Source organism: Chaetomium fimeti, assembly GCF_033439085.1.
Source record: "Chaetomium fimeti strain CBS 168.71 chromosome Unknown B0H64scaffold_1, whole genome shotgun sequence".
Lineage (NCBI taxonomy): Eukaryota > Fungi > Ascomycota > Sordariomycetes > Sordariales > Chaetomiaceae > Chaetomium > Chaetomium fimeti.
Genome location: NW_026944329.1, coordinates 369,042 through 395,698, shown reverse-complemented (window position 1 = coordinate 395,698; position 26,657 = coordinate 369,042). Strand labels below are relative to the sequence as shown.

Sequence of the window (26,657 nt, the reverse complement as noted above, 5' to 3'; positions counted from 1 at the left end):
CAGTATGTCTAGAAGCCGGACCAACCCCCGGACAAACGCATGCAGAGTGTCGGGTCTCAGCAACATGCGTTGTCGGAATAGCGCGGTGTGGGAGAGGGCATCCGCGCTGAAAGTTGCAAAGTGGAGGCCTCACTTTCGTGAATTTGTAATCCCTATTAGCGACGTCAGCTCCTCTGTAGAGTGTCATTCTCGGAATTGGCTCTTACGTGGAGTTAGGACTTTAAGGCACAATTATGTCCGCGTCCAGTCGAAGCATTGGATTCGGCCCCCTTTACCGACGAAACTGCACTTGGCGGATGTCAAAACAAATGGGAAGGGAACCAACAGGTGAGATTAATATATGGAAATCCGTTACTCTTCCAAATAAGAGTAGACTACAACAGGAGTTCGGAGTTTAAGGTACAATTATGTCCGCGTCTAATTAAGGCATCGGATTTCGAAAGACAGGGAACAGAACTATACAAGTGTTGCTGATGACGAGTATTACGTGGAGGAAGGTGGCTGAGGATATCGAACAGTCTTGGCTAGCCCAACATCATGTTCAGAACAAGTGATCATCTCGTGATACAGAGATGCCATAGACGTATAAATAGGTCTCGCAAAAGCTCTCTACCGTTAGATTAGAGACTTAGACTTCCCTTACCGCGCCCACCAACATCACCAATACCGGTAAAGATTCCCAAGTCAACATGCGAGCGAATCTCATTGCCCCCTGGCCCCTGGCGATCGCCTCGTGCACCTTGGCCGGCCCTACCCTCGCGGGATCACAGCCCTTCGACACGAATGAAACCTACGATTACATCGTCGTCGGGTCGGGTCCTGGCGGCGCTCCTGTTGCCTCCCAACTCTCCAAAAACGGGTATTCGGTTCTTCTCCTGGATGCCGGTGACGACCAGCGACGCAATCTCAACACTAGCGTTGCACTCGCTCTTGCCGATGTTGCAGCCGAAGACGAGAAGCTGCGTTGGGATTTCTTCGTGCGATACCACGCAGATGACGAGGTTCAGAATAGTAACCGCTACTTGACTTGGGAAACCGAAGACGGGAACCACTATGTCGGCCAAAGCCCCCCTGAGGGTGCCAGACCGCTGGGTATATACTACCCACGGTCGGGAACGCTGGGCGGATGCTCTGCTCATAATGCTGGTGCCGCAATCGTTCCTCAGGATAGCTTTTGGGACTACATCGCCAACATCACTAGTGATGCTTCCTGGGGGTAAGTGCATACATCACTCAGCACAACTCATAACGACCAGTTGCTTACCGGAATACCAGACACGAAAATATGCGTCAGTATTTCGTCCGCTTGGAAAACAACACCTACCTCCCTCCCGGAACACCGGGTCACGGGTTTGACGGTTGGCTCGCCACCTCGACTCCCAACCCCGAAATGGCGTGGGCAAACCGAACCGCCGAGTTATCCATCCTCGGCGAGTTGGCCGCCACTCTGGGACATGGCAGCGACCAGGCGCACCTCTTCGAACGAATGCGAACAGACGCCAACTCGGCGAGCCCAGACCGAGACCAGCAACAGGGCCTCTTCAACTTCCCCTTCCACCACACACCCTTGGGTCACCGGACCAATGCCAATGACCTCTTGGAGGCCACACTTGCGGAGCGTAAGACGGACGGATCTCCAGCGAATCCGCTCACGATCCAACTCGAGTCCCTGGTTACCCGTGTTCTATTCTCGCACGACAACGACCGGACCAGCGGAGGAGCCAACTCTGGTAGCCAGCCCCGAGCAATAGGCGTCGAATACCTCCGCGGCAAGTCCCTCTACCGCGCCGACCCTCGCTCCTCGGCAGGAAAGGCCACCACCAACCCGACAACGCACAAAGTCTTCGCCCGCCGCGAAGTGATCCTATCCGGAGGCGTCTTCAACACCCCGCAGCTCCTCAAACTGAGCGGTATCGGGCCCCGCGAAGAACTCGACTCCTTCGGTATCCCAGTCCTCGTGGACCTTCCCGGCGTAGGCGCCCGCCTGCAGGACGACTACGAAATCAGCCTCGCCGCGACCGCCTCGGTCGACCTGGGGCCGGCATCCCCGGCGCCGGTCCAATGCACCCTCGGCGTGGGCGACGATCCATGCATCGACCTGTGGCGGCAGGGCCGGGGGCCGTACGCCATCCCCGGCCCGCCGCACGCCACCCATCTCCGGACTTCCGTCTCCCGGGACGGCGAGAGAGACCTGGTGTTGTGGAACCCGCCGGACGTGTTCCGGGGCTTCTTCCCGGGCTATTCTCGACCGCAGGGAGACCCGCCGAGCACGTTTACCTTTGCCATGGCGCATACGCAGGGACGCAACCACCGTGGCGGGACGGTGAAGCTGCGATCGGCCAATCCGAGGGATGTGCCCGAGATATTCTTTGACTTCTGGGCCGAGAATGCCGACGTGGATCTGCAGGCTCTGTATGAGGGCGTTGAGTTTGGAAGGGGGGTTTTGAGGGGGGTGGAAACTCCCGTTGGGCCGTTTACGGAATTCCAGCCTTGCGTTGGCGAGATTGGGACGAACTGCACCGAGAAAGCTACCAAGGAGTTTATAAGAAGGCAGGTCTACTCGCATCATGCTTCGTCGTCGGCGGCTATTGGTGCCGATGATGATCCGTTTGCGGTTCTAGATCCCAGGTTTCGGGTTCGGGGGGTGAGGAACCTGAGAGTGGTAGATGGGAGTGCGCTACCCAGAGTGCCGAGTCCGTTTCCTATTGTTGGCCAGTTCATGGCGAGTTATAAGGCGGCTGAGGCGATCTTGGAGGATGCTGCTACTAGGAGGGATTAGATAGGTAGAGAGGAAGATTTGGGATGTGGTTATGCTTAAGTCGGTACCTAGGTAGTTACCTAGGTATGATAATATGCCGTCCAGTCGTTTCCTCACTAACCGCCCTCACCGCCACGCAAATGCACCGCACGGTGAGCCCAGCCTTCGACAGCACTACCAGCATTTCAACACAATCAACTCCCGTCCCGCTCCCACAAACTTAACACCCAGTTCGCACCACGATTCTCCGTCGTACCAGCTCTCCCCCTGCACTGGTAATTGCACTGCCACTCGCGCACCTTCTTGCTGCCCAGCACCACATCACTCAGGGTGCCACAAAAGCATCGGCTGCCATGCTGCGTCCCAAAGTGCCGCGGCCCGCTATCGACGTCGGCGCTGTCCGAGCAAAAGCTAGCGCAGACGTCGTTGGTGATGTTGGCCCCCGCTGCTCGGCGCCGGCGAGGATGCGCACACTCGAGTCATAGTAACAACCGAGGTACGTCCAGCCTGCGACGACGATGGTCGTCCGGGTGAGTGGTGGTGGTGGTGGTGGTGGTGTGCTGCTGCACGGGTTATTGGCTGTGTTATTGCTGCTGTCGTCAGGGGTGGTGATGGCGAGAGCGGGGATGGTGTCTTCGACTGGAGGTGGGCGATCTTGTTGCGAGTAGGCCGCCTACTTTTACCGGGGCCGCGACGACGACGAGCAGAATGCAGGAGAGGATAGAGGTGGGGAGACTGAGGTTGAGCATCTTGCGCTGCGGCGGTGCTGGCGTGTGTTGGCAACACTCTAGCCGTGACTGTTCTATCTGCTTTGACGAGCTGTGGCACCTTTCCGAACGCCGTGTCGTCGCCGGATTTCAGGTACTTGACAGCCTTCCAGATATTGCCGTTGTCCGCGAGAAACTCGTCCCAGTGCTTTTTCTTCTGTTGTCGGATAGCGTCGTGGTACTGCTTTGCTGCCCCTTTTGCCGTTTCCTCCAAGTCCACCAAAGCTCGCCCCGCTCGTCGTTTGGCCCGGGCACGGTTCCTCCAGTATGTGTAAATACGACGTAGTTGTGTAAGGTCGGCTGTCCACTACCTCTTGGTGTATAGCGATGGTCTGGCTTTCGGTGTCAAGGTTTGGACCGCTTCTAGGACCGCCGACATTAGTCGATCCGTCTGCTGCTGTACAGTGCACCTAGAGTGGTGGGTATCCAGTGCGCTTTTAATCCTGATGTTTATCTCCTTCCAAGGTGCATTCTTGACGAGAAGGCGGTCCCGTTGATTTGGTACTGGGACCAAGGGGTCAAAAGTCGTCTCAATCGCGTAGGTACTCCAACCACTCTCATCCAAGTCAGTGGTGCTAATGAAAATACCTACCTCATATGGACACATACCCACCGACGGCGCCGAATGTCCGTGTCCCGGCACCTTCCGGTTCCCGGCCCGGCCTGTTGGGAGCAACATTTGCCCCAACCAGGCTCCTGTGCCTCCGAATGTCGACCCGAGATGTAAGTGTCCTCTTTCCCCCCATCCCGCCTTGCCCCAGCTAACCCCGCGGCCCAATCCACAGACCGGCGCAAAGTCTATAACCGGGCCGATTCGAAGTTCGCGGACGGTTGGCCGCCGGCACCAACCCGCCAAGCCAGACCCGACGGCGTGACCCGCCAACTGGCCTACGAGCTGCTGGCTCAAGACGTCGCAAAATCACTGGCGATCCAGGATCCCCAGAGCAACCGGGGAACCAAGGCCAGACACTTGCAGACGGCAAGATTGCTGTGAGTCTCACCTCTCGTCGCCCGGCCGGGGAGTCGCGGGATGGTCCTCCGCCGCTCGGGCTGGCCGCCCGTCGCCGCGCCGGCTGCGGGTCCGGCCGTCCGCGCCCACCCAGCCGACCCGGGGTGCGGGCTCCACTGGGCGACCAACGTCTAATTCGGCTGTGGGCCGAGCCGCTGTTGCTTATCGTAGAATACCTGGAGCCATGGGGCCTGCCTTCCTTGTGCATTCTTCGGCTGGTGTCGAGACAGTTGAACCACGCGGCGCTTCCCGCTCGACCCAGCGGCCGGACGCAGATCCCCCCGTCCTTCTCCCAGAGAGCGCGGTTGCAGGCCCTACGGTCCCTACAGCCCAGGGGGTTCGGGTGCACGGCGGGAGAACTGGTTGGCTTGCTTCGGGCCCACGGGGACTCTCTGCAAGATGTCACGCTAAAGACAGACAGGGTTGGCGCACAGCCTTGGGTGGCATCCACGACGAAGCGCCGATCCAGACGCCAGGAATGGAAGTCTAGCGTGAGGGGAAGATGTTGGCTATCACGAGCCTGGCGGCAAGGGGTTCGTGAATTGTGACTTTTTGCGGGTTACTAATAACGTCCTTCCTGGTTCGCCAAACTGGACGACCATGACCAACGGTCTTGTAATTGGGGATAGGGCCGCGTAGGATCAACCGCTTGGGTTGATATCCACGGGTTCAGTAACCCAATGAGAGAAGCAGTCGGTGACTCTGAGAGGACTGGAGTTAGGTTCCAGTTATTCGTGCCACTGTCTCAAAATTGCATATCCTGAGATTAACTCACGCCATTGAGACGCCGCAATATTGCAGCCTCCAATGCATGGGTACCTACGGTAGCTTGGGCGGTGCTACTGACATGAGAGAAACTCCAAGTCGTTTTGTGCTGCAGCGGGACTCGAATCTGACCAGACGGTGTAAACCACCAAAATTGCAAGCATCTCCAACATGACAACATTCTGTCTTTTCACTTATAGTCCCGACGTTCGTTGTTTTATCCTGGATACTAGCAATTAGTAGGTTCCAGGTTGCTTTAAGACCACTCGTCTTTTCAGTTCTCTCCTGAGGCGGTATAATCCCTATCAACACTTCAACGCACTCCGCACTCCGACGCCACTTCTTTTTCTGGCTTATTGGGAACACCCATCGAAGACGATCAAAATCATCGCCGCCTTGGACTACACCTCACAAACTGTACAGACATTCCGTGCACCTTGCAGTGCTCTGCGCTTTTCCGGATACTTGGTGCTACCGTAATACCAGTCGTCGTTGTCCGACTCGCACTGTTGAAAAAGGGAGAACGGTCGGCTGCACTTTCGGAAATTGTTGTGTTTGCCAGGTGACAGCTCGCTCAAGTCGGAAAGAAATCCGCGCTCAATGTCGTCCGGAAGGACCGGATGCAACTACGATCTGTCTGGCGGCTGGCATCGCGTTACGCAGCTGGTACGCGCAGGAACTGTGAGACCAATGCCCAAGACAAAAAGGAAAGATAAACGTACTTCATAGAGAGAGAAAAGGAAAAAGAAGCAAGAGCAACGAAGCGAAGTGCCACTCTGCTCGATGTGGTTAGACGGACAGGGATGCCCATAAGCCACCGCAAGAATGCCTCCCTCGATTTCATTCAGGAAGGAGGTCAGGCTCCTTCCTTCCAGTGATGACAAACCACCTCCGGGAATATTTCGCAAGCATTGCTCACTGCAGTCTGTTGCTTGACTGCCCATTCCCAACTGCATGTGGCATCTGAGACTTTGCAAACAAAATCCAAAACGTTTCGTCTCGCCCCAGCTTTGGCCACATCCGCCGCGCTCAACCCCAGTATTTGCACGGAGCGAAATCCTTGTTGCACGGAGTAATTAGGCCTGATACAGCTAGCGGTCTCACAAAACTCCAGACTCCCTTGCTCATCGCCACATGGCCCACAGACTTGAAGCAATCACTCCCCACATGCGCCACCTATTCAAGCTCAGTCTTGAGTCAGGGTGCTCCCTGCGCTGTGCTTGACTGAGCCTAGTTACTCCGTGCAACAAAGATCTCACTCCGTGCAAATATTGGGGTCGGCCACCCGGCACCCGGGAACTCAGGCGAAACTCCATCTCGACCAATCGAGCCAAACCCAAGAAAATGGCCAGCCAGGATCTGCAACCGGTCTGGGGAAACAAACAATCCTCATCACCCCCCCCTTTGGCCAGCCCGATCGGTGAAGATTGAAGATCGGGTTTGAACTGTTCTCGCGCTCTCCTTTTGAACCGCCAGCCCGCAACCTCCAGCATCCAGCCAACACTCCACCGCCGCTCCTCTCCATCGCCATCATCGTCCCGGTGCAGCGCATATGACGGTGGACCACCGCAAGAGGAGGCTGCCGACGCCTCTGAAGTCGCCGCCATGAACAACACCACCGATGCTGACAATCCCGAGTCTTTGGCAGGCAGCATTGTCCTTACCTGCATCCTGGCTCCCCTGTTTGCCGTCCTTTTTGTGGCCCTCCGCTTCTTCACCGCCCGGAGAATCCTCCGGACCATTCACGTAGACGACTGTATGTGCCGCCCCTCCTCGACGACGACGTTGCTGACCCAAGTCCAGGGCTCATTCTAGCGGCACTAGTAAGCCTGTTGTTGCGGGACTGCTCCACCATGCAGGTTGACTAAATCTTCATAGGTCTTCTCGATCAGCTACTCGATTTGTATCGCCATCCGTATGTGCCGTCGCACCAGATCATGCCCACCTAAACAAGCACTGACCATATACAGTCACCAACCATGGCTTGGGCTACCACCGCGCGTACTTGGCCGCGCAGGGACTAACCAACCTGCGCACGTTCATGATGGTGCGTCGTCATCCTCGACTTCCCCGGGTGGGCGCTGGCAGACTGACGCAACTCCCAGCTCTCCATCCTCTCCATCGCTATCACCGGTAACATCTCAATCCTCTTCATCAAAACGTCCATCCTTCGCTTCTACCTCCGCTTCTCAACCTCTCGCCGCTTCAACATCGCCGTCTATATCCTAATGTTCCTCGTCATTGCCGCCTATCTGACCGGCGCCTTCGGGTTCCTCTTTGGGTGCCAGCCCATCAACTACCAATGGGACTATGCCACGATGGAGGGCAAGGGGAGATGCCTCGCCATGGATCCGTGGTACGGGTGGCTCGTCGCGTTCAACTGCATAACCGACGCCGTGCTGCTGGTCCTGCCCGCCTGGATCATCGGGCCCTTGCGGATCGGCTTCGCCCAGAAGGCTGCGCTTGCGGCCATCCTCGGAACAGGTGGATTGTACGTTGGGCAATAGTTCTTTTTGGCGGCCCAATGCTTGCTTGTCCTTGTGCTAACACCCGGCAGCGTCTTCGGCGTGAGCGTCATGCGCTTCGTCATCGTCGCCCAGGGGTGGGGAGACACGGACTTCACCTTCAAATTCGCGGTGAACTACATCTGGAGGTATGGCGAGCCCCCTATCGGACGGTGCCACACCGCGGGACGCATCATCCGACCAACTAACCAACCGCGCACAGCATCATCGAGACCAACGTCGGCATCGTCTGCGCCTGCGCGCCCTGCCTGCGCGCCCTCGTCGGCCGCTACATCCCGTCGCTGATGCATCTCGGCCGGAGGGACGAGGCCGTGGACCTCTACACCATCCCCGTGTCCCAGGTGGCGCAGCGGTTGCCGAGCTCGCCCGCGCGCGGGCGGGATAAAGAGACCGGGACCGACTCAACCAACTCGACGACCTCAATGCCGGCGTCGCCGAGCTGGCGCAATACATTCTTTGGCCAGGGCGCCGGCTCCAGCAGTCGGCGGGAACAGGTATAGCGGGTGCGCTGCCGTCTCTCGGTAGTTGTGGGACACCTTCATCGTTGGCGGGTTTTGGATCGGCACGGCGTTTGGGGACTGGAACAAGTGAGTTATTCTTAGTTATTGGGCCGGTTTTGCACATCGATTCGAGGGTACGGTCTCTGGGATTGCTTGTGTATCGTTTGATGATGCGGCGTTGGGCTACAATTTTAATGAATACGCTTTAGTCTATAAACACTGCAGCACACTTTGAGGGGGTACTTGCTTTGCCGGTAATGCTACTCGTATTTTAGAGACGGCGGTAAATGTGAACAATACTAACCCCCCTCGCGTGGCGGGTTGACCCCACGACCTTCCCTAGCCTCCAGTTTCCGTGGTCCCGGAAGCTTGTCATCTAGGTAGCCGTGTTATTCTGGGCCGGGGTAACGCCATCGTTGTTGGTTGAGCTGGCCCTCGCCCCTGGCAACTTGCGTCTAGCAGCGCCGATGCACATGCCAACCTTGGACGCGACATTCTTTCCCAACCCCTTGACACATTTCCGCTTGGTACCGCGCGTTTTATACATAAATAGGACGAAACAAAACAAAATTGGGATTCCGATCAACCCCCCAAACACGGACGCAATGATGGCGACGTCTGTTGGTGTGAGATGCTGGTCCGAACTTGCCGAACTTGAGGAAGAATGCGGCAGCAACCACCAAGACGTGTACCAGAGTGGATAAATCGAGCTGGCGACTGGCGCGGCGACCACCATCCGTGTGAACGACAGGGCAAGCGCCAGTACTGCGGTGTTGGGTTGGGTCATCATGAGTGGTGATAACTCGCCGAGAGGGATTCTTGATATGTCGAATGCCGGGGAGGGAAACACGGTGTAGAGTAGGTGGAGAAGATGCGCTCTACTGTTTCCGAAACTTGGTAGCGCTGGGGAAGCATAAATAGGTAGGGAGGTACTTATTTATAATTGAATCTTGGAAGTTCCAGTATCTCTGTTTCTTCGTTTTAGATTAGACCTCTACCCCGGCCCACCAATGACCCTTGTTGTTTACAGGAACACTTGTATCGTGCACTGTGTCAATGTAGTGTGGGGGGCATGGTGAAGCGAGTCGAACACTCACCTAAGTCGGTGAACAACGCGTGGGGAATGTGGAATTTGTAGGGAGTATTGTGGTGTTTTTAGTCGGCGAGGGGCCCCTTCACGGTTGCCTTGCACCTTTCTCGTCTAAAGATTGCCATATTGATTCTTCGGCCCAGCCTATCCCGGGTCGGATGTCAAGATGGTTTGCCCTCAGCGCCGCCACGCGTTACCATACATGTCATTGTTCACCCCTCGGCACCGGGGACTTTGGCCTTCGATCAGAGCCCCGAGAGAGTAACGTTACAGCATGTGGCTGCGCACCATTCAACCTATGGAAACTTCAGAGAGGCTGTCGAGCGACGTTGAAGCGTGCGTGTTCCCCTTTAGGCGATATTGGGAACCGGAACAGCAGAGTTGCCTCAAGAACATGGCTTGGTCCGGTAAGGGTATGGCCTCGGTGTCTCGCTCGGCGGCACAGCATTCCACAGTCCCGGCTTCTAGGGTCCGATGGGTCGAGGTCGGAGTGTATAGGATCACGATTCGTTTTATTTCCACTACCTTCGACGCGTATATTCTTACCTTATCCCCTCAGTGGTGAGACTTCCTTTCAGTTTCACGACAACCCGCGCCACGCCAACGAACATTAACTGCCTTCAATAGGTAAGTACATACCGAGGTAACTGGATTGTGTGGATACCGACGAACACCGTGACCCCACCGCGCTCATTGACCATATACCCGGTCCCCGGAGACCTTGGTTAAGAGTCGGGAGATGCAGAGCTGGCTTGGGGGACTAAACTTCGATGGTACGTAGGTACCTATCCAACTTGCCTCATTCACTTGAGCCGTGTGCAGGCCGCAGAACCGTTGTAGGAGCAGATAAGTAGTGGGTCGGATAGAAAAGCGCAAAAGTGATTCCGCCGAGGCGATACACGCATCAACAAGGTGGAGTAAACCTGGCGCCTTTCCTTGACCCTGTTTTCCTTCTTTTTCTTCTTCTTTTTCTTGTATCTGTTTCCCCTCTTCCTTTCTTCCTGCCGCGGCAAAGGACTGTATCTCGAGTCGCTCATTTATGAGCCGTTACATGCTTTGCACTCGTCTTACACAGTATTTACGAGGAGCGAGTCAGCTCTTTACCAGAAACAAAAAAAGCGGGTGAAGCGCACATCTTCATCAATCGTTTAACCTTAATGCTTTGAGCGGTTCCAGACCCCCCGTGGGGAAGCAGAGGCCAGTGCCGAATTTCCCCATATACGTGTAAAAGCACTGTACCGCCCGCGCGAAGGAGCGCAAATCCCTCCAAGATGGGAATCAAATGATCGACAATCATGGGTCGCAGTGCAACCCCTCGCACTTCCAATTCTGGGCGCTGAAAATTTTCCCCTCGCAGTGCGAGGCTTTGCAAGGCCCGGCAAGCGTCCCTACCAGGCTCGCCAGGTAACTCGTACTCGCACTAGTTAGCACATAGGTAGTTATACCGGACGAGCAGGTATACAAGCTGCGCAAAGCCGAAGGCAATGAGCCTAAGGATATCGCAGGGCGAGGTTATCTAAGAGCATATCCAGCTCTCGTTTTCGTCGTACGGGAGCCCGTTTCCCTTTCGAGGAAGACGATGTCCGAATGTACACTGTCGCTCCACGCAAGGGGCCAGCCACGTGAAGTGAGCGGGGACCAAAAGTCAGCCGTTGATTTCTGACCGAGAAACGCTGGTCTCTGTAACGTGATAAGGGATCCTATTGGTGGCCTCTTGACTCTGGATGTCCACAGGAAGACGCGAAAGGATGCGGTGCGACGTTGTGTTGCACCACTTCCTTGGATATGACGTCGCGAAATGGCCGAGGTTAAGGATTGTTCAGGATTCCCATCCATGCTCGAGCTCGAGTTCGAGCCCATGGAGCCATGGAGGAGGTCGGGGAAAACAGCGGAGTTCCGGGGAAATGGTGGGGCCCCAGGTTTTGGAATGACTGTTGATTCGTTCAATCGCTTCCATCTTGTTGCCTCCCAGGAAGGATCTTGGGGAGGGACGAGGGGAAAGAGGTCTTGGTATGTTTGCCAAGGAACGGCTAATCGGCACTGATCAAGTATTCAGCATGCACATCAACTGTATTAGGTAGGTCGTTAGTGAGACGCGTTGGACCCCGGGCCTTCTTAAGCTTCTCAAGCTTCTCAAGCTTCTCAAGCTTTTAATGTCCCCGCCCTTCCTCCATCCTCCTTCACCACAAATCCGAGGTCCATAGGGGATTCCACGCCCAAAGGAAAAAAAAAAGAAAATGGCCAAAGACGCGACAGCGGTCGAACCGACGGCCTCTCATGGCGAGAAGCCGGTGTCGGCTCAGGAGGCAGTGAGCTCGACGCCGGAGGACGTGAAGATGGAAGACGCTACCGCGACCAAGGGTGGCCGTCGCAGCTCGGTCGCCCTCAATGTTATCGAGAATCCGCTTACTGTAGGTCAAAGTTTCCGGCTGTCCTCTCACCATTGACAACAGCAACTTACAAAATCAAACAGCGCGTTTCTTCGGAGCAGGTTGTCGCCGACGCCAGGCGATTCGCCGAGGAACATGGCATGGCCGAGCACGTCGATATTTTCGGGCGTGGCGCCCTCGTCGCCCGCGACATGGATAACTTCGCGAGCGTCCCCGGCCTCACCGAAGAGGAGCTCGCAGCCCTGGAATATGAGAAGGCTCACAAATGGCACGGCACCTCCTCGCTCTGGTACGCCATCGGCTTGTGCGCCATGGGCGCCGCGACCCAAGGCTGGGACCAAACTGGTACCAACGGCGCCAACCTGACTTTTCCCCAGTCGCTCGGCCTCGATATCGAAAATTCGGCCACGGACCAGTGGATTCAGGGTCTCATCAACTCCATCATCTTCCTGACAGCCGGTCTTATGTAAGTTCATGTTGCCCATTGCAAACCTAAACCTTGCGCAGCAGTGTGCAATGCCACTGACACAGTCCTGGCAGTGGTGCCTTTATCGTCGATCCTCTGAATAAATACTTTGGTCGGCGCGGTGAAATCTTCATCACCGCTGTCTGTCTCACCCTTACCCCGATCGGATCTGCCTGTGCACAGTCTTGGCAGGGCCTCTTCGCAGCCCGCTTCGTGATGGGCATTGGTATTGGCGCAAAGAACGCGACTGTTCCTATCTACTCGGCCGAGATGGCTCCGGCCCGCATCCGTGGTGCTCTCGTCATGTTCTGGCAGCTTTGGGTCGTTATCGGTAAGCTTCCTTGCCTACCTACCTATCTAGTGGTTTCCAGGTTCAGGCAAACTGATTTTTAATGTTCCCTACCTACCTAGGCATCTTCCTCGGTCTCCTTGCCAATATCGCCGTCTTGGGCGTCGAAGACAACCTCGAGTGGCGTCTACAGCTCGGCTCTGCCTTTATCCCCTCGTTGATCCTCGCCGTCGGCATCTACTTTTGTCCCGAGTCCCCGCGTTGGCTCATGAAGCACGGCAAACAGGCCGAGGCATTCCGCTCCATGTGTCGCCTTCGTGCACACAACATCATCGCCGTCAGGGACTACTACTACTCCTGGATCATCTACGAGGAGGAAGCCCGCTTGGCCGCCGGCTCCACCTACTTTACCCGTCTCTGGGACTGCTTTGCCGTCCCTAGGATCAGACGCTCCAACTATGGTGCCTCGACGGTCATGATTGCCCAGCAGATGTGTGGCATTAACAGTGTGTTTTCCATTCTTCCCGCGTCCGCATGCCAACATATCCGCTGACGCCTCACAGTTATCTCTTTCTACAGCTCCAGCATCTTCGAAAACGTCGGCTACTCGCCGCACGACGCCCTTTATGCCTCTCTCGGCTTTGGTGCCGTTCAGGTCCTCGCTACCATTCCCACCCTATTCCTGATTGATACCAAGGGGCGCCGCACTCTCTGCATGATCGTGAGCTCTCACTGCTTGAACCCCCCCCCCCGGTGCTGTACCCCTTGAGCTAACCATTGCACTTCCCCACGCCATTTAGACGTTCCCATTTATGTGTGTCTTTTTGCTTGCAGGTGGTCTCTCTCTGCTCAACCCCAGCGAAGACAGAGCAGCCAAACTCGGCCCGGTCGTTTTGTTCGTCTATCTCTTCACGATTGCCTACTCGCTAGGCGAAGGACCGATTGCTTTCCAGTATTCCGCCGAGGTATTCCCTACCATTCAGCGTGAGCAGGGCATGGCCTGGGCCGTGTGCATTAACAACACCTTCGGTAAGCTTTGTCCCCCTTGAGTATCCATCGGTGCGCTTTACTAACTGTAACCTTCAACAGCCGGTGTCCTTGGTCTTACCTTCCCCCGTATGCAAACCGTCATGACTCCCACCGGAGCTTGTATGTCCCTCCCTACTCCAGTGCTATGTCCTTGCCTGGTCGCTAACAATAGTCCACAGTCGGGTTCTACGCTGGCCTGAATCTTATTGCCTGGTTCATGATCTTCTGCTTTGTGCGCGAAACCAAGCAGCTTACCCTGGAAGAATTAGACCGTAAGTGGACCAACTACATTCAACTCCCTCTCTCAGTTTGGCAACACAATTTCGATGCTAACTCTCGTTCCCAGAGGTCTTCTCCGTCCCGACGAGCCAGTTCATTAGCTACGAGCTCAAGGTTACCATACCTTACGTCTTCAAGCGGCACATCCTCCGCCAAAACATCCCCAAGCCCGCTCCGCTCATGGAGAAGAGCGCCCACAACACCGAGTCGAGCTCGGCCTAATGATCCAGGGGAACACTCAATGATGGATTTCCTTCTGCGTGGTGTGTTGTGGTTATACCCGGCTCGCACGTCAGTGCAGCTGTAATTGTTTGGTCGGTTGGTCCAGGTTGGCTCCTATTCGGGGCTTGCATCAGGAGTTCCACTCCTAGATTTGTATGTTAGAAGGGCCTCCTCCTGGTTAAGGTTACCTTAACCCAAGAGCCTAGCTTTATCTTAAAGGCCCTCTGGCAAACTCGCAATGCACCTTCTTCCTCATTAATCGTTGGCCCGGGGCAAGCCACGCCCGCCTGTGCACTCTACTACTTGACTAGGACCGAGCATCCGGTTGCTGTGCCGAGTCGGTTCCTCTACCTATCTTTTTGTTGACACTACCTAGTTATAATTGCGGATCTTTTTTTGAGAATGCAAGGTGTGTAAAAGTGATTGTTGCTAAACGGGAAATCGGGACTGTTCACACCATGGCCCACCTCTGTTTCAGGGGTCAACAAATACCCCTTTTCCTGGGGGGGAAACAAAGACAAGCGGCGCCGTGCTTGCAAAATCAGTAAACACGGGCCAACGCTCGCCTGAAGGTTTGCCAGCCGAGAACCGGTTCGCGTTCCCGGACCGGGGCGGCCTCCGGAACGACTCCAAATGGCGCCGGCGACGGAGGCCGGAACGCGTAGCCCATTCCACCTCGTTCACCCCCTATAGTCCCCCAGTACGCGCCCCGCACATTCGCGATGGCCCTGCATATTTGGCGCCAGGATCCTGTTTCCGGTTCGGCCTCAGTGCTGGCCTGGGTCGCTTATGTTGTCTGTTGTGGCCTCCCTCTCGGCCTCTCCCCTTAAACCTTAGAATGCCGTTCTCCCTACCTTCTTGTCCCTCTTCTTGCTCTCTACGCCCGCTCTCTGACTTACCAAAATGGCATAACAAAAGATACGCTTCTCCAAGGTAGATAAGGAAAAGCTTCTTATACATTCTTCCACGCTATTATAGGTATAGATAGTGCCATCGAGCAGTAGGCCAATAAGAAGCTGTGATAAATCCGGTCGGACCTGACTCTAAAACGGTTCGGTAGAGGTATCCTACCACATCTAGGCCCGTCTCACACTAACCTTTCAAAACAACAAAATATAAATGAGGATACACTTCGCTAGGTAGTGACGGTTTCAACATAGGGTGTTTAAATTGGAAAGACTCCTAGTTTTCCCTCTTCGTTACGACGTAGAGTGCGCGCCCCGGAGGATGGTACGCTGAAATCTCTCTTTTAAGGGAAGAAGGTGTTGGAATGTATACTAGTTATTTATTTCGTGTACTATTAATACGTAACCACCAGTTGGCCGATATGAAACTTTCTCCGTTGAGCCCAGCGAAGGTTGACCTCTCAAGACAGTTGTACTAATGCTGCCGGAGCTTGCGGGCCCGTGGAAGTTTAATGATGGAACCGGCAGCGTTATGGGGGCATTTGTGAGAGGGTCGGATATGCAGGTGGCTACGATTAACGCCGTTGATTATTGTGGCAGGCGAGGGCTTCCACAAGAAGGCCACCATCCTCCTCGAGCGAGCCAAGGGGCAAGCGTGGGGGGGCCGTGCTTGTTGGATGGTGCTGGCACGCTGCGCCGGAGGCACACTGGAGGCATGGGTACCTAGGTAGGTAAGGTACCTTAGGGAGCTTGTCATTGGGTACGGAGGTATGGGACCCGGACTGTTGAGTCCAAAACCCAGATTTTATGACTAGGCTCACGGTGACGTGGAAATAGCGAACCTTTTTATTGACAATAGCCCCGCCCAGTTCTTCCGTGACTGGTCTGCATGCATCGAGCCCGCCGCAGTTCCGGTGGGACGGCTCATGTAGTTGGTAGGTACACACCTCAATCTTCAGAAGCATGATTCTGGCATCGATAAAGGGAGAGAAGCATCTTAAGAGCAGCAAGTTCTTGCTTCTCTCCTCCCAAAATCACTTACTCAAGGTTCTCACAGCTCACACACTTTTCCAAGTTACCGAAGCCTTGTCACCCAAGACAACTTCTCTGTGAAAGAACGACGCGCCCTGCTTTCCATTGCATGTACCCACCATGTCTTCCTCCCAGCCCTCCACCACCGTTCCCCTCTCGGTACCCTTCACCATCGACACGGTCCTCTCGGGCATGCTCGCCTTCCCCGACTCGCCCGACATATACCGCATCCGCGTGTCGCGCGAGCACGCCGGCAACAGCGGCGGCCCAACCGTCAAATACCTGGCCGCGCCCAACACGGCCCGCCTCTTCGCGGGGCCCGTGGACGCCCAGCAGCGCCGCCTGACCAACCTCGCCTTCGACCACGTCCCGGCAGGCGACTGGGTCGTCGGCCGGCTTGCCGCCCCCGCCGAGGGAGGCGCCGAGGCCAAGCTGGAGCTCGCCTCCACCGATGACGGCCCCGACGCGCTCGCGGACCTCGACCTGGGCAGCGCGGACCCGGCCTGGTGCGGCACCACCATCGACGAGGCAGACTGCCCCGAGCCGCCGGCCGGCGCGCGCTGGACCACCGTCGCCAACTCGGCCGGCCAGGAGGTTACCGTGCCCAAGCCGACCGAGCTGCAGTGCATGGGCTATCTCTCGGCGGCCGTCGTGCCCGCGCCGCCGCAGGGCGTTGACGCCGAAGTGGTGGTGCGCGTGTCGGAGTGGATGCCGGGCCACTGGGAGGGCATCGAGAACGAGGCGCGCACGCACCACATCATCGCGACGCGCGACCCGGGCCTGGCGCCGCGCTTCCTGGCGTACGTGACAGAGAACTGCCGCCCGCGCCGCGTGGTCGGGTTCCTGCTCGAGCACGTCCCCCGCGCGCGCGAGGCCGGTCTGGCGGACTTGGACAAGTGTAGAGCCGTCCTGGCGCGGCTGCACGCGCTGGGGATTCCGCTGCGGCGGCTCGCCCGGGAGTCGTTCCTCGTGCGGGAGGACGGCTCCGTGCTGGTCCGGGGGCCCTTTGATGGGTCGCCGGATGAGGGGGTGGGTGAGGAGGTGTTGCAGGCGGAGATGGAGAGCCTCGAGCGGGTGCTGGCGCAAAGCCCGTCTGCGTTTGAGCGCCAGGCCGCGAAGATGCTCGCGCGGGCTGACCCCGGGAGGGTGGACATGCTGAGCGCGTTCCAGAAGGCGCATGGCTTTATAGTGCCGTTTGCGGTCTGGCAGGAGAGCCGGGCAGGACGCATAACCCTCACGGTCGAGGAGCATGGCATATTGGCCAAGGAGTGCGAGGACAGCGGCTTCAAGTGGACCAAGGAAATGCAGGAGCGGGCTGAGAAACGGTTTGGACCCTCCGCCACACAGGGGGTGGGAGCCTGAGGGGGGGTTATCACGAGTTGCCGTCAATAGGGGGTGGATTCTCACGAGGATAGTCACTCCTGTAATGACCTCATTGTCTGTTCCCTGGCATCCTTCTGTGGTGCTACGATAGATACGTGTACTTGGCCATAGTCTGGAATGCTTTATTGGCGAGCTGGACGCACTCTGCCACAAAAAGCCCCCTATTTGTATTATGTAGGATACATCCTGACTATCTAGGTACCTAACACTCAATCGTCATAAAAGACCAAGGCCCTCACCTCGATACTCTCCCTCCCCTTGGTCCCCTCGGGCGTCGCCGGGTCCTGAAACGCGGTATGTGGCGACAGCGCCGCGATTCCCTGCTTGCCCCCCGGTTTCCCCTCGGCCCAGCTGTCAAAGCACTTGATGAAGATGGCCTCATCCGGCGTCATATCCTTGACATAGTAAAACCGGTGGCCCTCCCCGGGCAGCACGCCGTACGTCTCCCCCTTGGCCTCGTACCCCTCGGTGCTCTCGCGCTTCTTCGTCGGGTCCGGCAGCCTCTCCTTGCCCCGATCATCATCATCCCCGTCCGCCCGATCCTGCACCGGGTACAGCAGGTCGAGCGGGACCAGGTCCTCGGGCGCCGTCGAGCGCCAGTCGACGACCGCCAGCGGGTAGTCGGTCGCGGGCCGCCGGATCGGCCGCCATATGTTGATCAGCTGGTACCGCTTCGCCAGCAGCGCGTCGACGCCCTCCGGCGGGAGGTCGGTCACGTGCCGCCGCACGCGCGCCACGGCCGCCGCCGGCGTCTGGTCCACGTGCACTTGCATGACGGGCTGCCGCGGCGACGAGGGGTCGCGCTTGCGGATCGTGTGGTCGAAGATCTCGATGCGCGCGATGCGGCCGGGGAGCTTGGCCCGGAGGAGGGCTTCGACCTCGGCGTAGTAGGGCCCGCGCACGGCGGCGTCCGAGGTGAAGTCTTTCTCGTTTGCCGGGGAGTGGTAGAAGGCGAAGCCGGCGACGTCGATGTCGCTGCCGAGGTGGCCTGGCGGGGAGTCGGGCTTGACGTGGTCGCGGAGGTTGGTCACGGTGCGTTGTTCGCCGCACAGGGTGAAGGAGGCGTAGGCGCCGTCGACTTTGGTCCAGGGCTTGACGCCCGGTTTGATGGACGTCGGGTCGAGGTAGTTGAATTCTCCGGTGGTGGTCATTGTTACGGATGGAGCTCGGACTTCGGGTTGGGCGTAGGGAGAGTCTGATAATGATATTGTGGTCGGGATAGGAGTGCCGTGTAAGTGTGTAGATGAGATGAGATGAGCCCTCAAGATGGGATGGAGCAAGATGAGATGCGATACCTCTAACCAAAGATGCAGTGTCTGGTTTTACACCTCAAGAAAGAGGGGACTTTCCGGGGATGGCGGGCTTAAATCGTCAAGAAGCAAAGGCACGTCCTGTCGACGGTGACATGTCGAGGATTAATAATTGGACAGTGGCAAGGGTTGGAAATCAAAAATGCAGCCAAGCCGGGGAACAGAATTTGGAGATGGTTGGGCGAGATGGTTGGGCGCCACCAGGCTCAGTTCGTAACTGTGCATGATACGGCAGGCACTTAAGCCTGACGGGTGTCGAGCCAGCACAGAGAAAGGGGTTGATCCGGTTGGACGAGGCAGATAGAGAACATCATCAGGCAAACCAAATCCCTTCTCATTAGTATTCATAGCCATAACCCATAGCGTGATATGTTTATTCCAGGAACCGCCCCATCCGCCCAACCCAGTGACATGCCGTGAAACCATCCCCAACCGGTTAGTAATCATGATATACATCTATTCCATACCAGACGTAAAACCCATCCACCCATTTAGTATGGTAAACCGCCCATTTGCAGTCCCCGACCCACAACCATGACCTTCCATCCACCCGCTTAACTATCAAAAATCGGCCCGTACGCGGCAATGCCACGTGTCTCCAGGCTGTACACCAGACTGCGGGTCATCTTCGGGTTGCTGATGACACACACGGCATCGGCGCCAAACTCCTTGTACAGCCGCAGCACAACGGGCAGCATATCCACGCGGCCCGTAACCGACGTATCGATAATTACCGGCTCGGCATCCATGCGCTTGACCAGATCCAGCGTGCGCTGGCCATACGTCTTGAGCGGGCTCTTGGTCTGCCACACGACGCGCATGTCGGGCCGGCGCGGGTCCTCGATGAACGACAGACAAGGCCCGATGCCCGACCCGGTAGTAACAACAATGATGCGCTCAAACATGCGGAACACGTAGCCGAAGCCGTAGGTGGGCACGCCGCGCTTCCACAGCCGCGTCGGCGGCTGCGCGATGGCCTGGCGCGTCCAGTCGCCGGCCTTGGAGACTAAGCAGGAGAACTTGGTGTCGGCCGCGTCGAACTGGTCCGTGAAGCTCGCGAAGCTGTGCCAGTCGCCGAGCGGGTGGCGCGCCACGCTGATGCCCTGCCCGAAGTGCACGGTGGCGTGCGAGAAGTGCAGGCGCACGGCGTGCGGGGAGAGCGCCTCGGCCTTGACGGGGACGCGGCGGAGGAGCAGCCAGGGGTGGATGGTGGCGGCGGTGAGGATGATGAGGATCCAGAAGGCGGGGAGGTTGATTAGGAAGGCGGAGAGGGAGGGTTCCTGGGCGCCGAGCAGGAAGATGAGCACCCAGAAGAGGGCGAGGATGGCCCAGTTGGCGAAGCGGTGGGTGAGTTCGAAGTAGTCGTGGTACTTGGCCCGGAAGACGGGGTGGGCGACGGTGATGATGGCGAGGAGCAGGGCTAGGACGAACCAGACCAGCACGAGCACCGCGATGGACGCGGGCGAGGGCACGAAATGGTAGGTGTAGAGCCCCGCGAAGCCGATGTACCAGACGCACGAGGCCACGCCGGCGCCGCTGTGGACGCCGCCGAGGTGGAAGATCTTGCAGGCTAGGCGGCGCAGCCTCACGGGCGCCGAGCGCGGGACGGAGCCGAAGGTGAGAAACAGCGAGTTGACGACCAGCGGGTGGCGGCAGAGGCCACAGACGGCCAGGTTGACGGCGGCGGCATTGACGAAGTCCAGGGGGGCGGTCCCCTTGACCATGAGAATGATGAAAGCGATGGCATTGCCGATGAAGGCAATGCTGAATAGGCGGCGGTAGACGTTGAGCGCCGTGTACCGGATGAAGCCGAAGCGCTTGTGGGCGAAGTCGTCGATCTCGGCATTCTGGGCTTCGAGGTCTGATGAGACTGAGGAGTAGCTCTCCCGCTTTGCTTTCGCGACGGACGAGACCGACCCCGAGAACGCGTATCTCTTCTCCTCGTCGACAGTGTATACCGTTTCCGTGGTGTATGCCGTGTCTGAGGACGCTGTTGACGTGTTCCTTGTATGTGCCGGGCTGACAGTCTGGATGTCGTTCTTGACGGGTGGTATTGTTGATTGCTCCATGGCGGTGAATGGGCCTCTGATTCAAGTCCGACTGGTTACGAGATGCAAGGACCAACTGAGGGAACCAAGACTAGCCATATATGCGATGAGGGTGGTGTCTCGGGACGGACCAAGGCATGGGTCGCGGAGTTTCTCCCCGTGCATGACATCTTGCTTGATGGTCGATCGATCCTCCAAGGCCACCAATGCGGGTGTGAGAGGATACTAGTTTGACTAGTGATGCATGCCGGTGGTGTGGTGTCATCGGCGGTTCCCCGCCGCATCTTGAACCCAACACATGGTTTTGCGGACACTTCAAGAAATCACCGGAGTTTCTCGCCCTTGTCCCACTCCCTCGCCGCAGACCGAGCTGGGTTCCCCGCCCAACGTGCCAGTCATCGCTGCTGCTTTCGATCAATGGAGCTTGAATCGGCAGACTCGGAGTCGCATGGGGGCTGTTGGGGCCCTGGGGGGGACGGCGATGGTCCACCGGGGGGGGGGGCCGAGATGCCAATCGGAGTTGGTGTCCGAACTCCAAGTCAGCGATCTTGATTGTCGAGGCTCAAGACACGTTCGCAATTGTTTGCAAGCTCCGAGAACTGTCGGCTAGTGATTTGGAATTCTTCAGTGTCATCGATGCGGTTTGGTAGTTTTAACGAGCTGCCCTCCAAGCCCAAACGCCAAATGCCATCCATCTGTCAAGCTGGCTGGACCGGGGTCAGGCCGGTCACTCGGGTGTCGTTCATGAATCCATGCCATGGTCACACAACAGCTGGGGCTTGCAGTTTTCACTTGGCCGTTCCCAGGACTGCATCGGCGGTTGCATGTATGTACATGATTAATTATCGGCTGACATATTCGCTCGAATTCTTCGGATGTGCACTGGGTGATGAATGGGACAGAGCTGTGCCGCAGTCAGTCCCGCGATCAACAAAAGAATCGGATCCATGGATTTTTGGTCGGAGTGCGGACAAACTCTGGCGGCTTCTCCACCTGCTGAATTCAGCAGATTCTGTTGGCGACCGGGGTCAGAATCCGGGGGTTGCATCCCCCTCAACCTGTCGGACCTGTCGGCAGAAAACTTAAAAAGACATAAATCTTGCCATTGCCCCGATTTCATGTCACAGCGACGCGATGCGTGCGGTTGGACGCGGTTGGAAAACCCGCATGTCGACATGCCGAGATTGTTTGACGAGCCCGTGTTGTGGCGTCGCAGATGCACTGTGGGACGAAGGACGGGGCAGCCAGCAGTTTGTTTGTGCTGTTTGTGCCAGGGGACGCCGAGGCGCACTGTGTGCTGTTTCACTGTATCCAGAATATCCATCCAGGTGGGGCGAGTTTTGGTTGTCTTGAGGTTGTCACAAACTCGCAAGCTCTCCAATCCCGTGCACTCCCTCACCTCAAACCCTGCTGAGTGCATCTCGAGTTGGGCAGAGATGGCGACACGCGGATAACCGCCAATGGCATTTTGACACCAGCACCAAACCCTTTCTTTGGCTCAGAGAAACCCTCGTTCGCTCAGCCAGGGCTTCGGATTGGCGTCGGCATTGGCAATGGCACCTAAGCTGAGCCACTTCCCAATTGCGGCTGTGCGCCTGCGCAATCAGCGACTCGACTCGTCACCTCTGGTCATTTTACCATGGCGTTGAAACTTCAAAGGCCGGAATTTAATCCGCAAATTGCTCCCATTCTTTCACATTCCCGTCGGTATCAATAAAGTTTTGAGCGCTCATAATGGACGACCCGAAAAGAAAACAATGTTGGGAGTGCCGTCGCCGCCGGTTGGTGTGCGACTTTGCGCGTCCCAAGTGTGAGAAATGCCAGTCCAGGGGGGTGGCTTGCCCGGGATATGACGGCAAAAAGCCGCTGAAGTGGCTGCAGCCACAGCAGGTGAACTCCAAAGGGCCCGAGAAGATGGTCGTAGCTCGGAATTCCGTGCCTCGGGCACTCAAACCGGAGGGCGACCACCAGATGACCGTCATCGTGGAGGCCATCGAGTACTGTCAGTATCCTACCTACCTACCTTGGAAGGCTACAGGGTAGCAGTAGCTAATGCATACTTGCCTTAGACAATGCACACATCGCTCCCGATCTGATCGCCACAGGGTCTCGGGGACCCCGGACTCCCTACTGGATGCCTCCTATCACTGCTTCCATCCTCCCTCGGTCCTTCACCCAGTCCATTGTTTGCACCTCGCTTTGCCACCGCATCCTGCAGTCGAGTGATGCAGCTCCGTCAGACCAGGTTGTGCTTGCTCGGAGACTGCAGCGGCATCGCGGTGACGCCCTCCAAGCTTTAACGGCCGACCTGGGGAAACAGAAGGAGCCTTCAGATGTAACTCTAGCGTCGGTGCTTACTCTGCTGCTCGTCGAGGTAGGCATTACACAACCGTCAAATTCAGCTCTTCAACCCTAACACTGTTACAGATTCAACAATCCTTCGAGCCACCCAACTGGCGAAACCACGGCAACGGCGCGGCTGTCATGATCGAGCTAAAAGGAGGCTTGCAGTCTCTTGTGCTTTCCCGTCCCTTTCTCCGCCACCTCTTCCGATATTATGCTCTGTAGGATTGTCCAGTGTTTTACCTTTGACCACTGTACTTGTTGCTAACCCTCAAAAGCATCGAAGCGATAGGTAACACAACTTCACCCCGGGTCGAGATGCGCTCAGCCCGCAGCCAACTCGAGCTGGTTTCCCTGCTCCCGGTCTTCTATGGAAACGGCCTCTCCACATGCTTCCCGTGCCCTCCCGATTTGCTCGCTGAAATCATCCACATCAACCACCTCCGGTCCGTTTTCCAAGGAGGCGCCCTTCTCTCGGCCGACAAGGACTCAACTCCGCGAGAAGAAGACGGCCAAGACCCACAATACTCGGCAGCTATGGACGTCCTCCGCCGCATCAGGTCATTTTCGACCGATAAGTGGGCTGCCGAGGTTACCGTCAGTATCACCAGGGACGAGAATACCGCGCCTCCCGGTTTGAGCGGTTGGCACGCAATTGCTTGCATCTACCAGTCGGCTGTCGCCATCTATTGCATTGCGTCCCTACTCCACGAGGCGGTGGGCAGCCCAGACCAAAACACGGAGCTAGTGGCGGATGCACCGCTCACTCGTTGGGAGGTCCTCACCGAGGTGAGGAGCATGTATGCCTCAACGCTGCTCAGCCGGCTTCACCAAGTCAGCAAGTGCACTCAACTGCGCAAGCTGGTTCTCTGGCCCTTGTTCGTCATGGGTGTTGAGGCGGAAGATGAGGAGACGAAGCGGTTTGTCATGGGCGAGTTACGGTGGATCAGCAATGCCCTCGGCACCGCTGCGCCCCTGGTAGCGAAAGATTTGTTGGAGAAGCGCGTGTGGAAGCTTGGGATGGGGAAAGGGGGCTGGGATGCCATGTTCGACCAGTCTTATGTCTTTGTTCTTTAGTTGGCGGACAACTTAGCAACCTGCACGATACCCACCCACTTGGGTATTCCACGGCTCCTTTTCCCGGCGGATGCCACGCGCTTGAGTCAAATTGCAATCCGTCTACGAATAGCCCGTCTGGTACCCTGCGCGACGAAGCTCGACGAGGCTCTCACGCTATTCGCCAAGCTCCCCGAGCACGGCCACGGCCCGCCCCGGGGCGTCGGTTGATCAGGTCTTGGCCCCCTATGTTTCCTATCTGGGAACCGCTAAGCATTTTTGAACACGACGGACACGACAATAGTATCAACTCCTCGGGTCAATGCTGACGATTCTATGAGATGGCCCGGAAAGAGGAGCGAGATCGAGGTTGAATTACAGCGCGCAGTCTCTGCAACGGAATACCTCCCGGAGAGTATATAATGGCCGCCGGGCACCACCTTCGGGGGGTGGGACGGACACTCTCACACATCGTTCAAGTGTCGTCTCAAACTCCGCGTCCACGCACCATGGCCATTTCGTTTCGACGCCTCCTTTCTCTTGTTCCCCTGGGTTTGGTTCCCTCTGCCGCGGCCACCACATTACGCCCACGCATCTTCGCGGACACAAATCGAGACGGATTCGTCAACCAGCTGGACGAGCCCCACAAGCACGATTGGACAGCTTCTCGTGGAGCTATCTTTCTGCCGAACATCGGTGATTCCGACCGCAGATGCCCGGTCGCTGACCTAACCGGTACACCTCTCTCCAACGACGAGCTCTGGCGCTGTCACGATGCCTCCGGCGACCGCCTAATACCCTCGAGTGCTGCTTACGCCGCGCCGCTCCTTACTCTCCCACTACCGAATGTGTCCGACAACGCGGTAGGACACATCTACACGGAGCCTGCCCACACCCGTGACCGCGTCCGCCTCTTTTGGAAGGAGAATGATTGGAGCACCGGTTACTCGACTGTTTGGGCAACTGTAGACCGTCAGGTCACCTTCAACGCAACCAGCCTGCGAAATGGCATCACCCTCGCCATCGACGGACGCGAGCTGGTGACGGATGAGGCAGTCTGGGACGGCTCGGTCAAGGTTGTGTTCGAAGTCACAGACGGTGACCGAAAGGCCCGCGATTTCGTTGCTATGAAGCAGGCTCCGGTGCTGATACACCATCATTTGCAACAAGCCGAAGTTGTTCTCGCTACTGCCCCGGGGGACAATCAGACTATTGGATCCTCGTGGCAAGGTCATTTCGTCCGCGGTGTCGAGAAAGCGATTGACGGCGATGTGCCCACGGTTCTGTTTAACCAGAGCACCGACATATGGGCCCAGGACTTCCTCGAGCCCGGATACGCTAGCATGCCTGGCCCAGACGGCCCCATTTCCATTCGCGTCCTCCTTCGCTCCGCCCAGTCTACACGGGAAGCCGGTCGACAAGTATTTTCGCAGCTTCGGAGCGCCGGTATTGGAGGTTTCCAGCCTGGCTCAGGCTCCGGGTTTGGCTGGGAAGAGATCAACTCGGGTGGCAACATCGAGACAATCCCGCCATACACCTCCCGCAAGGGCAAGCGCTGGCCCAATGGCCGTGTCATCATGGGCCACCATTTCGGCACCTACCCAGCCGAGTCGATGGTGAAATTCCTCCAAAGCCAAAAGGCCCAATCCCCGCTCTTCCTCGAAACAGGCTGGCTCGCCGTCGGCCACGTCGACGAGCTGGTCCAGTTCCTCCCCGCCAACACCAGCCTCGGCTTCACCATGGCCGTAGCAGACACCACGTCCGCCACCGCCCTCCTCCGCGAGGCTGACGCCTCCGGCCACGGAACCACCCCCTTCGTCTCCTACACCGGCGACGCCACCCCCGACGAGCTGACCATTTTCCTCGACCCCGCCTTCCTCCACAACACCTCCGTCTCCTCCCTGCTCTCGGACCCCTCCTTCCACGACACGCAAGCCTACGCCCAGCGCTACATCGACCGGAACCTCGCCCTCCTCCTGAGCGAGATACCACTCCAGGACAGCGACATCCTCCGCGTCCCGACCCTCTTCAAAGACGTCAACTTCCCTTTCTTGCCGGCCACGCCCGACGGCCACCCGCCGCGGTTATCCCCGCTGCGTGAGGGCGAGAGGCAGCTTAAGGCGATGGTGCCCCAGGCGATCAATGGGTTGGTGCTGGGGAATGGGAAGTATCTCGCGCCGAAGCAGTGGGGGCCGGTGGTGGATGGGAGGGATATCTTTGCTGAGGCGGTGGAGGAGGTTTATGGGAGGGTGGGCATGAAGGTGGAGTGGGTGGATGACTATATGAGCCATCATGTTAGGGGCGGGGAGGTGCATTGTGGGACGAATGCGTTGAGGGAGATGGGGGCGTGGTGGGAGGAGTAATCGGTGACGGGGTGTCGAGCTGGGGAAGGGTGATGGACGGTTTTAGCACACTGTAATTTGAGGGAGGGCCGTTGGGTTGTTAGAGTAGAAGGTTACTGTTAGATATACAAACGCGAAGTTTAGATACA

The 26,657-nt window shown here is 57.4% G+C and overlaps 8 protein-coding genes across 8 annotated transcripts; 6 read left to right on the top strand and 2 right to left on the bottom strand.

Annotated features, from left to right (window-relative positions):
- Window positions 1-689: 689 nt before the first annotated feature.
- On the top strand, window positions 690-2,779 carry B0H64DRAFT_351245 (GMC oxidoreductase-like protein; the record flags this gene model as incomplete). The annotated part of the gene is made up of 2 exons (XM_062801460.1): window positions 690-1,216; window positions 1,276-2,779. The coding sequence occupies 2 exons, from the start codon at window positions 690-692 to the stop codon at window positions 2,777-2,779; spliced, it is 2,031 nt and encodes a 676-aa protein (XP_062663387.1).
- A 3,801-nt stretch (window positions 2,780-6,580) lies between these two features.
- B0H64DRAFT_2209 (uncharacterized protein) lies at window positions 6,581-8,724 on the top strand. The gene is made up of 7 exons (XM_062799573.1): window positions 6,581-7,055; window positions 7,103-7,122; window positions 7,178-7,214; window positions 7,270-7,346; window positions 7,405-7,790; window positions 7,857-7,952; window positions 8,027-8,724. The coding sequence occupies exons 1-7, from the start codon at window positions 6,905-6,907 to the stop codon at window positions 8,322-8,324; spliced, it is 1,065 nt and encodes a 354-aa protein (XP_062663386.1). The 5' UTR covers window positions 6,581-6,904; the 3' UTR covers window positions 8,325-8,724.
- Window positions 8,725-11,497: 2,773 nt separating this feature from the next.
- B0H64DRAFT_470031 (MFS transporter) lies at window positions 11,498-14,348 on the top strand. The gene is made up of 9 exons (XM_062807813.1): window positions 11,498-11,825; window positions 11,888-12,270; window positions 12,345-12,601; window positions 12,682-13,065; window positions 13,123-13,280; window positions 13,360-13,588; window positions 13,649-13,708; window positions 13,768-13,860; window positions 13,935-14,348. The coding sequence occupies exons 1-9, from the start codon at window positions 11,652-11,654 to the stop codon at window positions 14,087-14,089; spliced, it is 1,893 nt and encodes a 630-aa protein (XP_062663385.1). The 5' UTR covers window positions 11,498-11,651; the 3' UTR covers window positions 14,090-14,348.
- A 1,550-nt stretch (window positions 14,349-15,898) lies between these two features.
- Window positions 15,899-17,503, top strand: B0H64DRAFT_2127 (uncharacterized protein). The gene has a single exon (XM_062799458.1). The coding sequence runs from the start codon at window positions 16,147-16,149 to the stop codon at window positions 17,386-17,388; it is 1,242 nt and encodes a 413-aa protein (XP_062663384.1). The 5' UTR covers window positions 15,899-16,146; the 3' UTR covers window positions 17,389-17,503.
- B0H64DRAFT_2128 (uncharacterized protein) lies at window positions 17,504-18,833 on the bottom strand. The gene has a single exon (XM_062799461.1). The coding sequence runs from the start codon at window positions 18,558-18,560 to the stop codon at window positions 17,619-17,621; it is 942 nt and encodes a 313-aa protein (XP_062663383.1). The 5' UTR covers window positions 18,561-18,833; the 3' UTR covers window positions 17,504-17,618.
- A 187-nt stretch (window positions 18,834-19,020) lies between these two features.
- On the bottom strand, window positions 19,021-20,635 carry B0H64DRAFT_379315 (uncharacterized protein). Its single transcript, XM_062802648.1, has one exon. It carries the CDS (start codon window positions 20,441-20,443, stop codon window positions 19,274-19,276), a length of 1,170 nt encoding a protein of 389 aa, XP_062663382.1. The 5' UTR covers window positions 20,444-20,635; the 3' UTR covers window positions 19,021-19,273.
- Window positions 20,636-22,738: 2,103 nt separating this feature from the next.
- B0H64DRAFT_314730 (fungal-specific transcription factor domain-containing protein) lies at window positions 22,739-24,187 on the top strand (the record flags this gene model as incomplete). Its single annotated transcript, XM_062800216.1, has 4 exons — window positions 22,739-22,769; window positions 22,837-23,141; window positions 23,195-23,331; window positions 23,389-24,187. 4 exons carry the CDS (start codon window positions 22,739-22,741, stop codon window positions 24,185-24,187), a joined length of 1,272 nt encoding a protein of 423 aa, XP_062663381.1.
- A 488-nt stretch (window positions 24,188-24,675) lies between these two features.
- B0H64DRAFT_314625 (uncharacterized protein) lies at window positions 24,676-26,529 on the top strand (the record flags this gene model as incomplete). Its single annotated transcript, XM_062800210.1, has 1 exon — window positions 24,676-26,529. One exon carries the CDS (start codon window positions 24,676-24,678, stop codon window positions 26,527-26,529), a length of 1,854 nt encoding a protein of 617 aa, XP_062663380.1.
- Window positions 26,530-26,657: the final 128 nt, after the last annotated feature.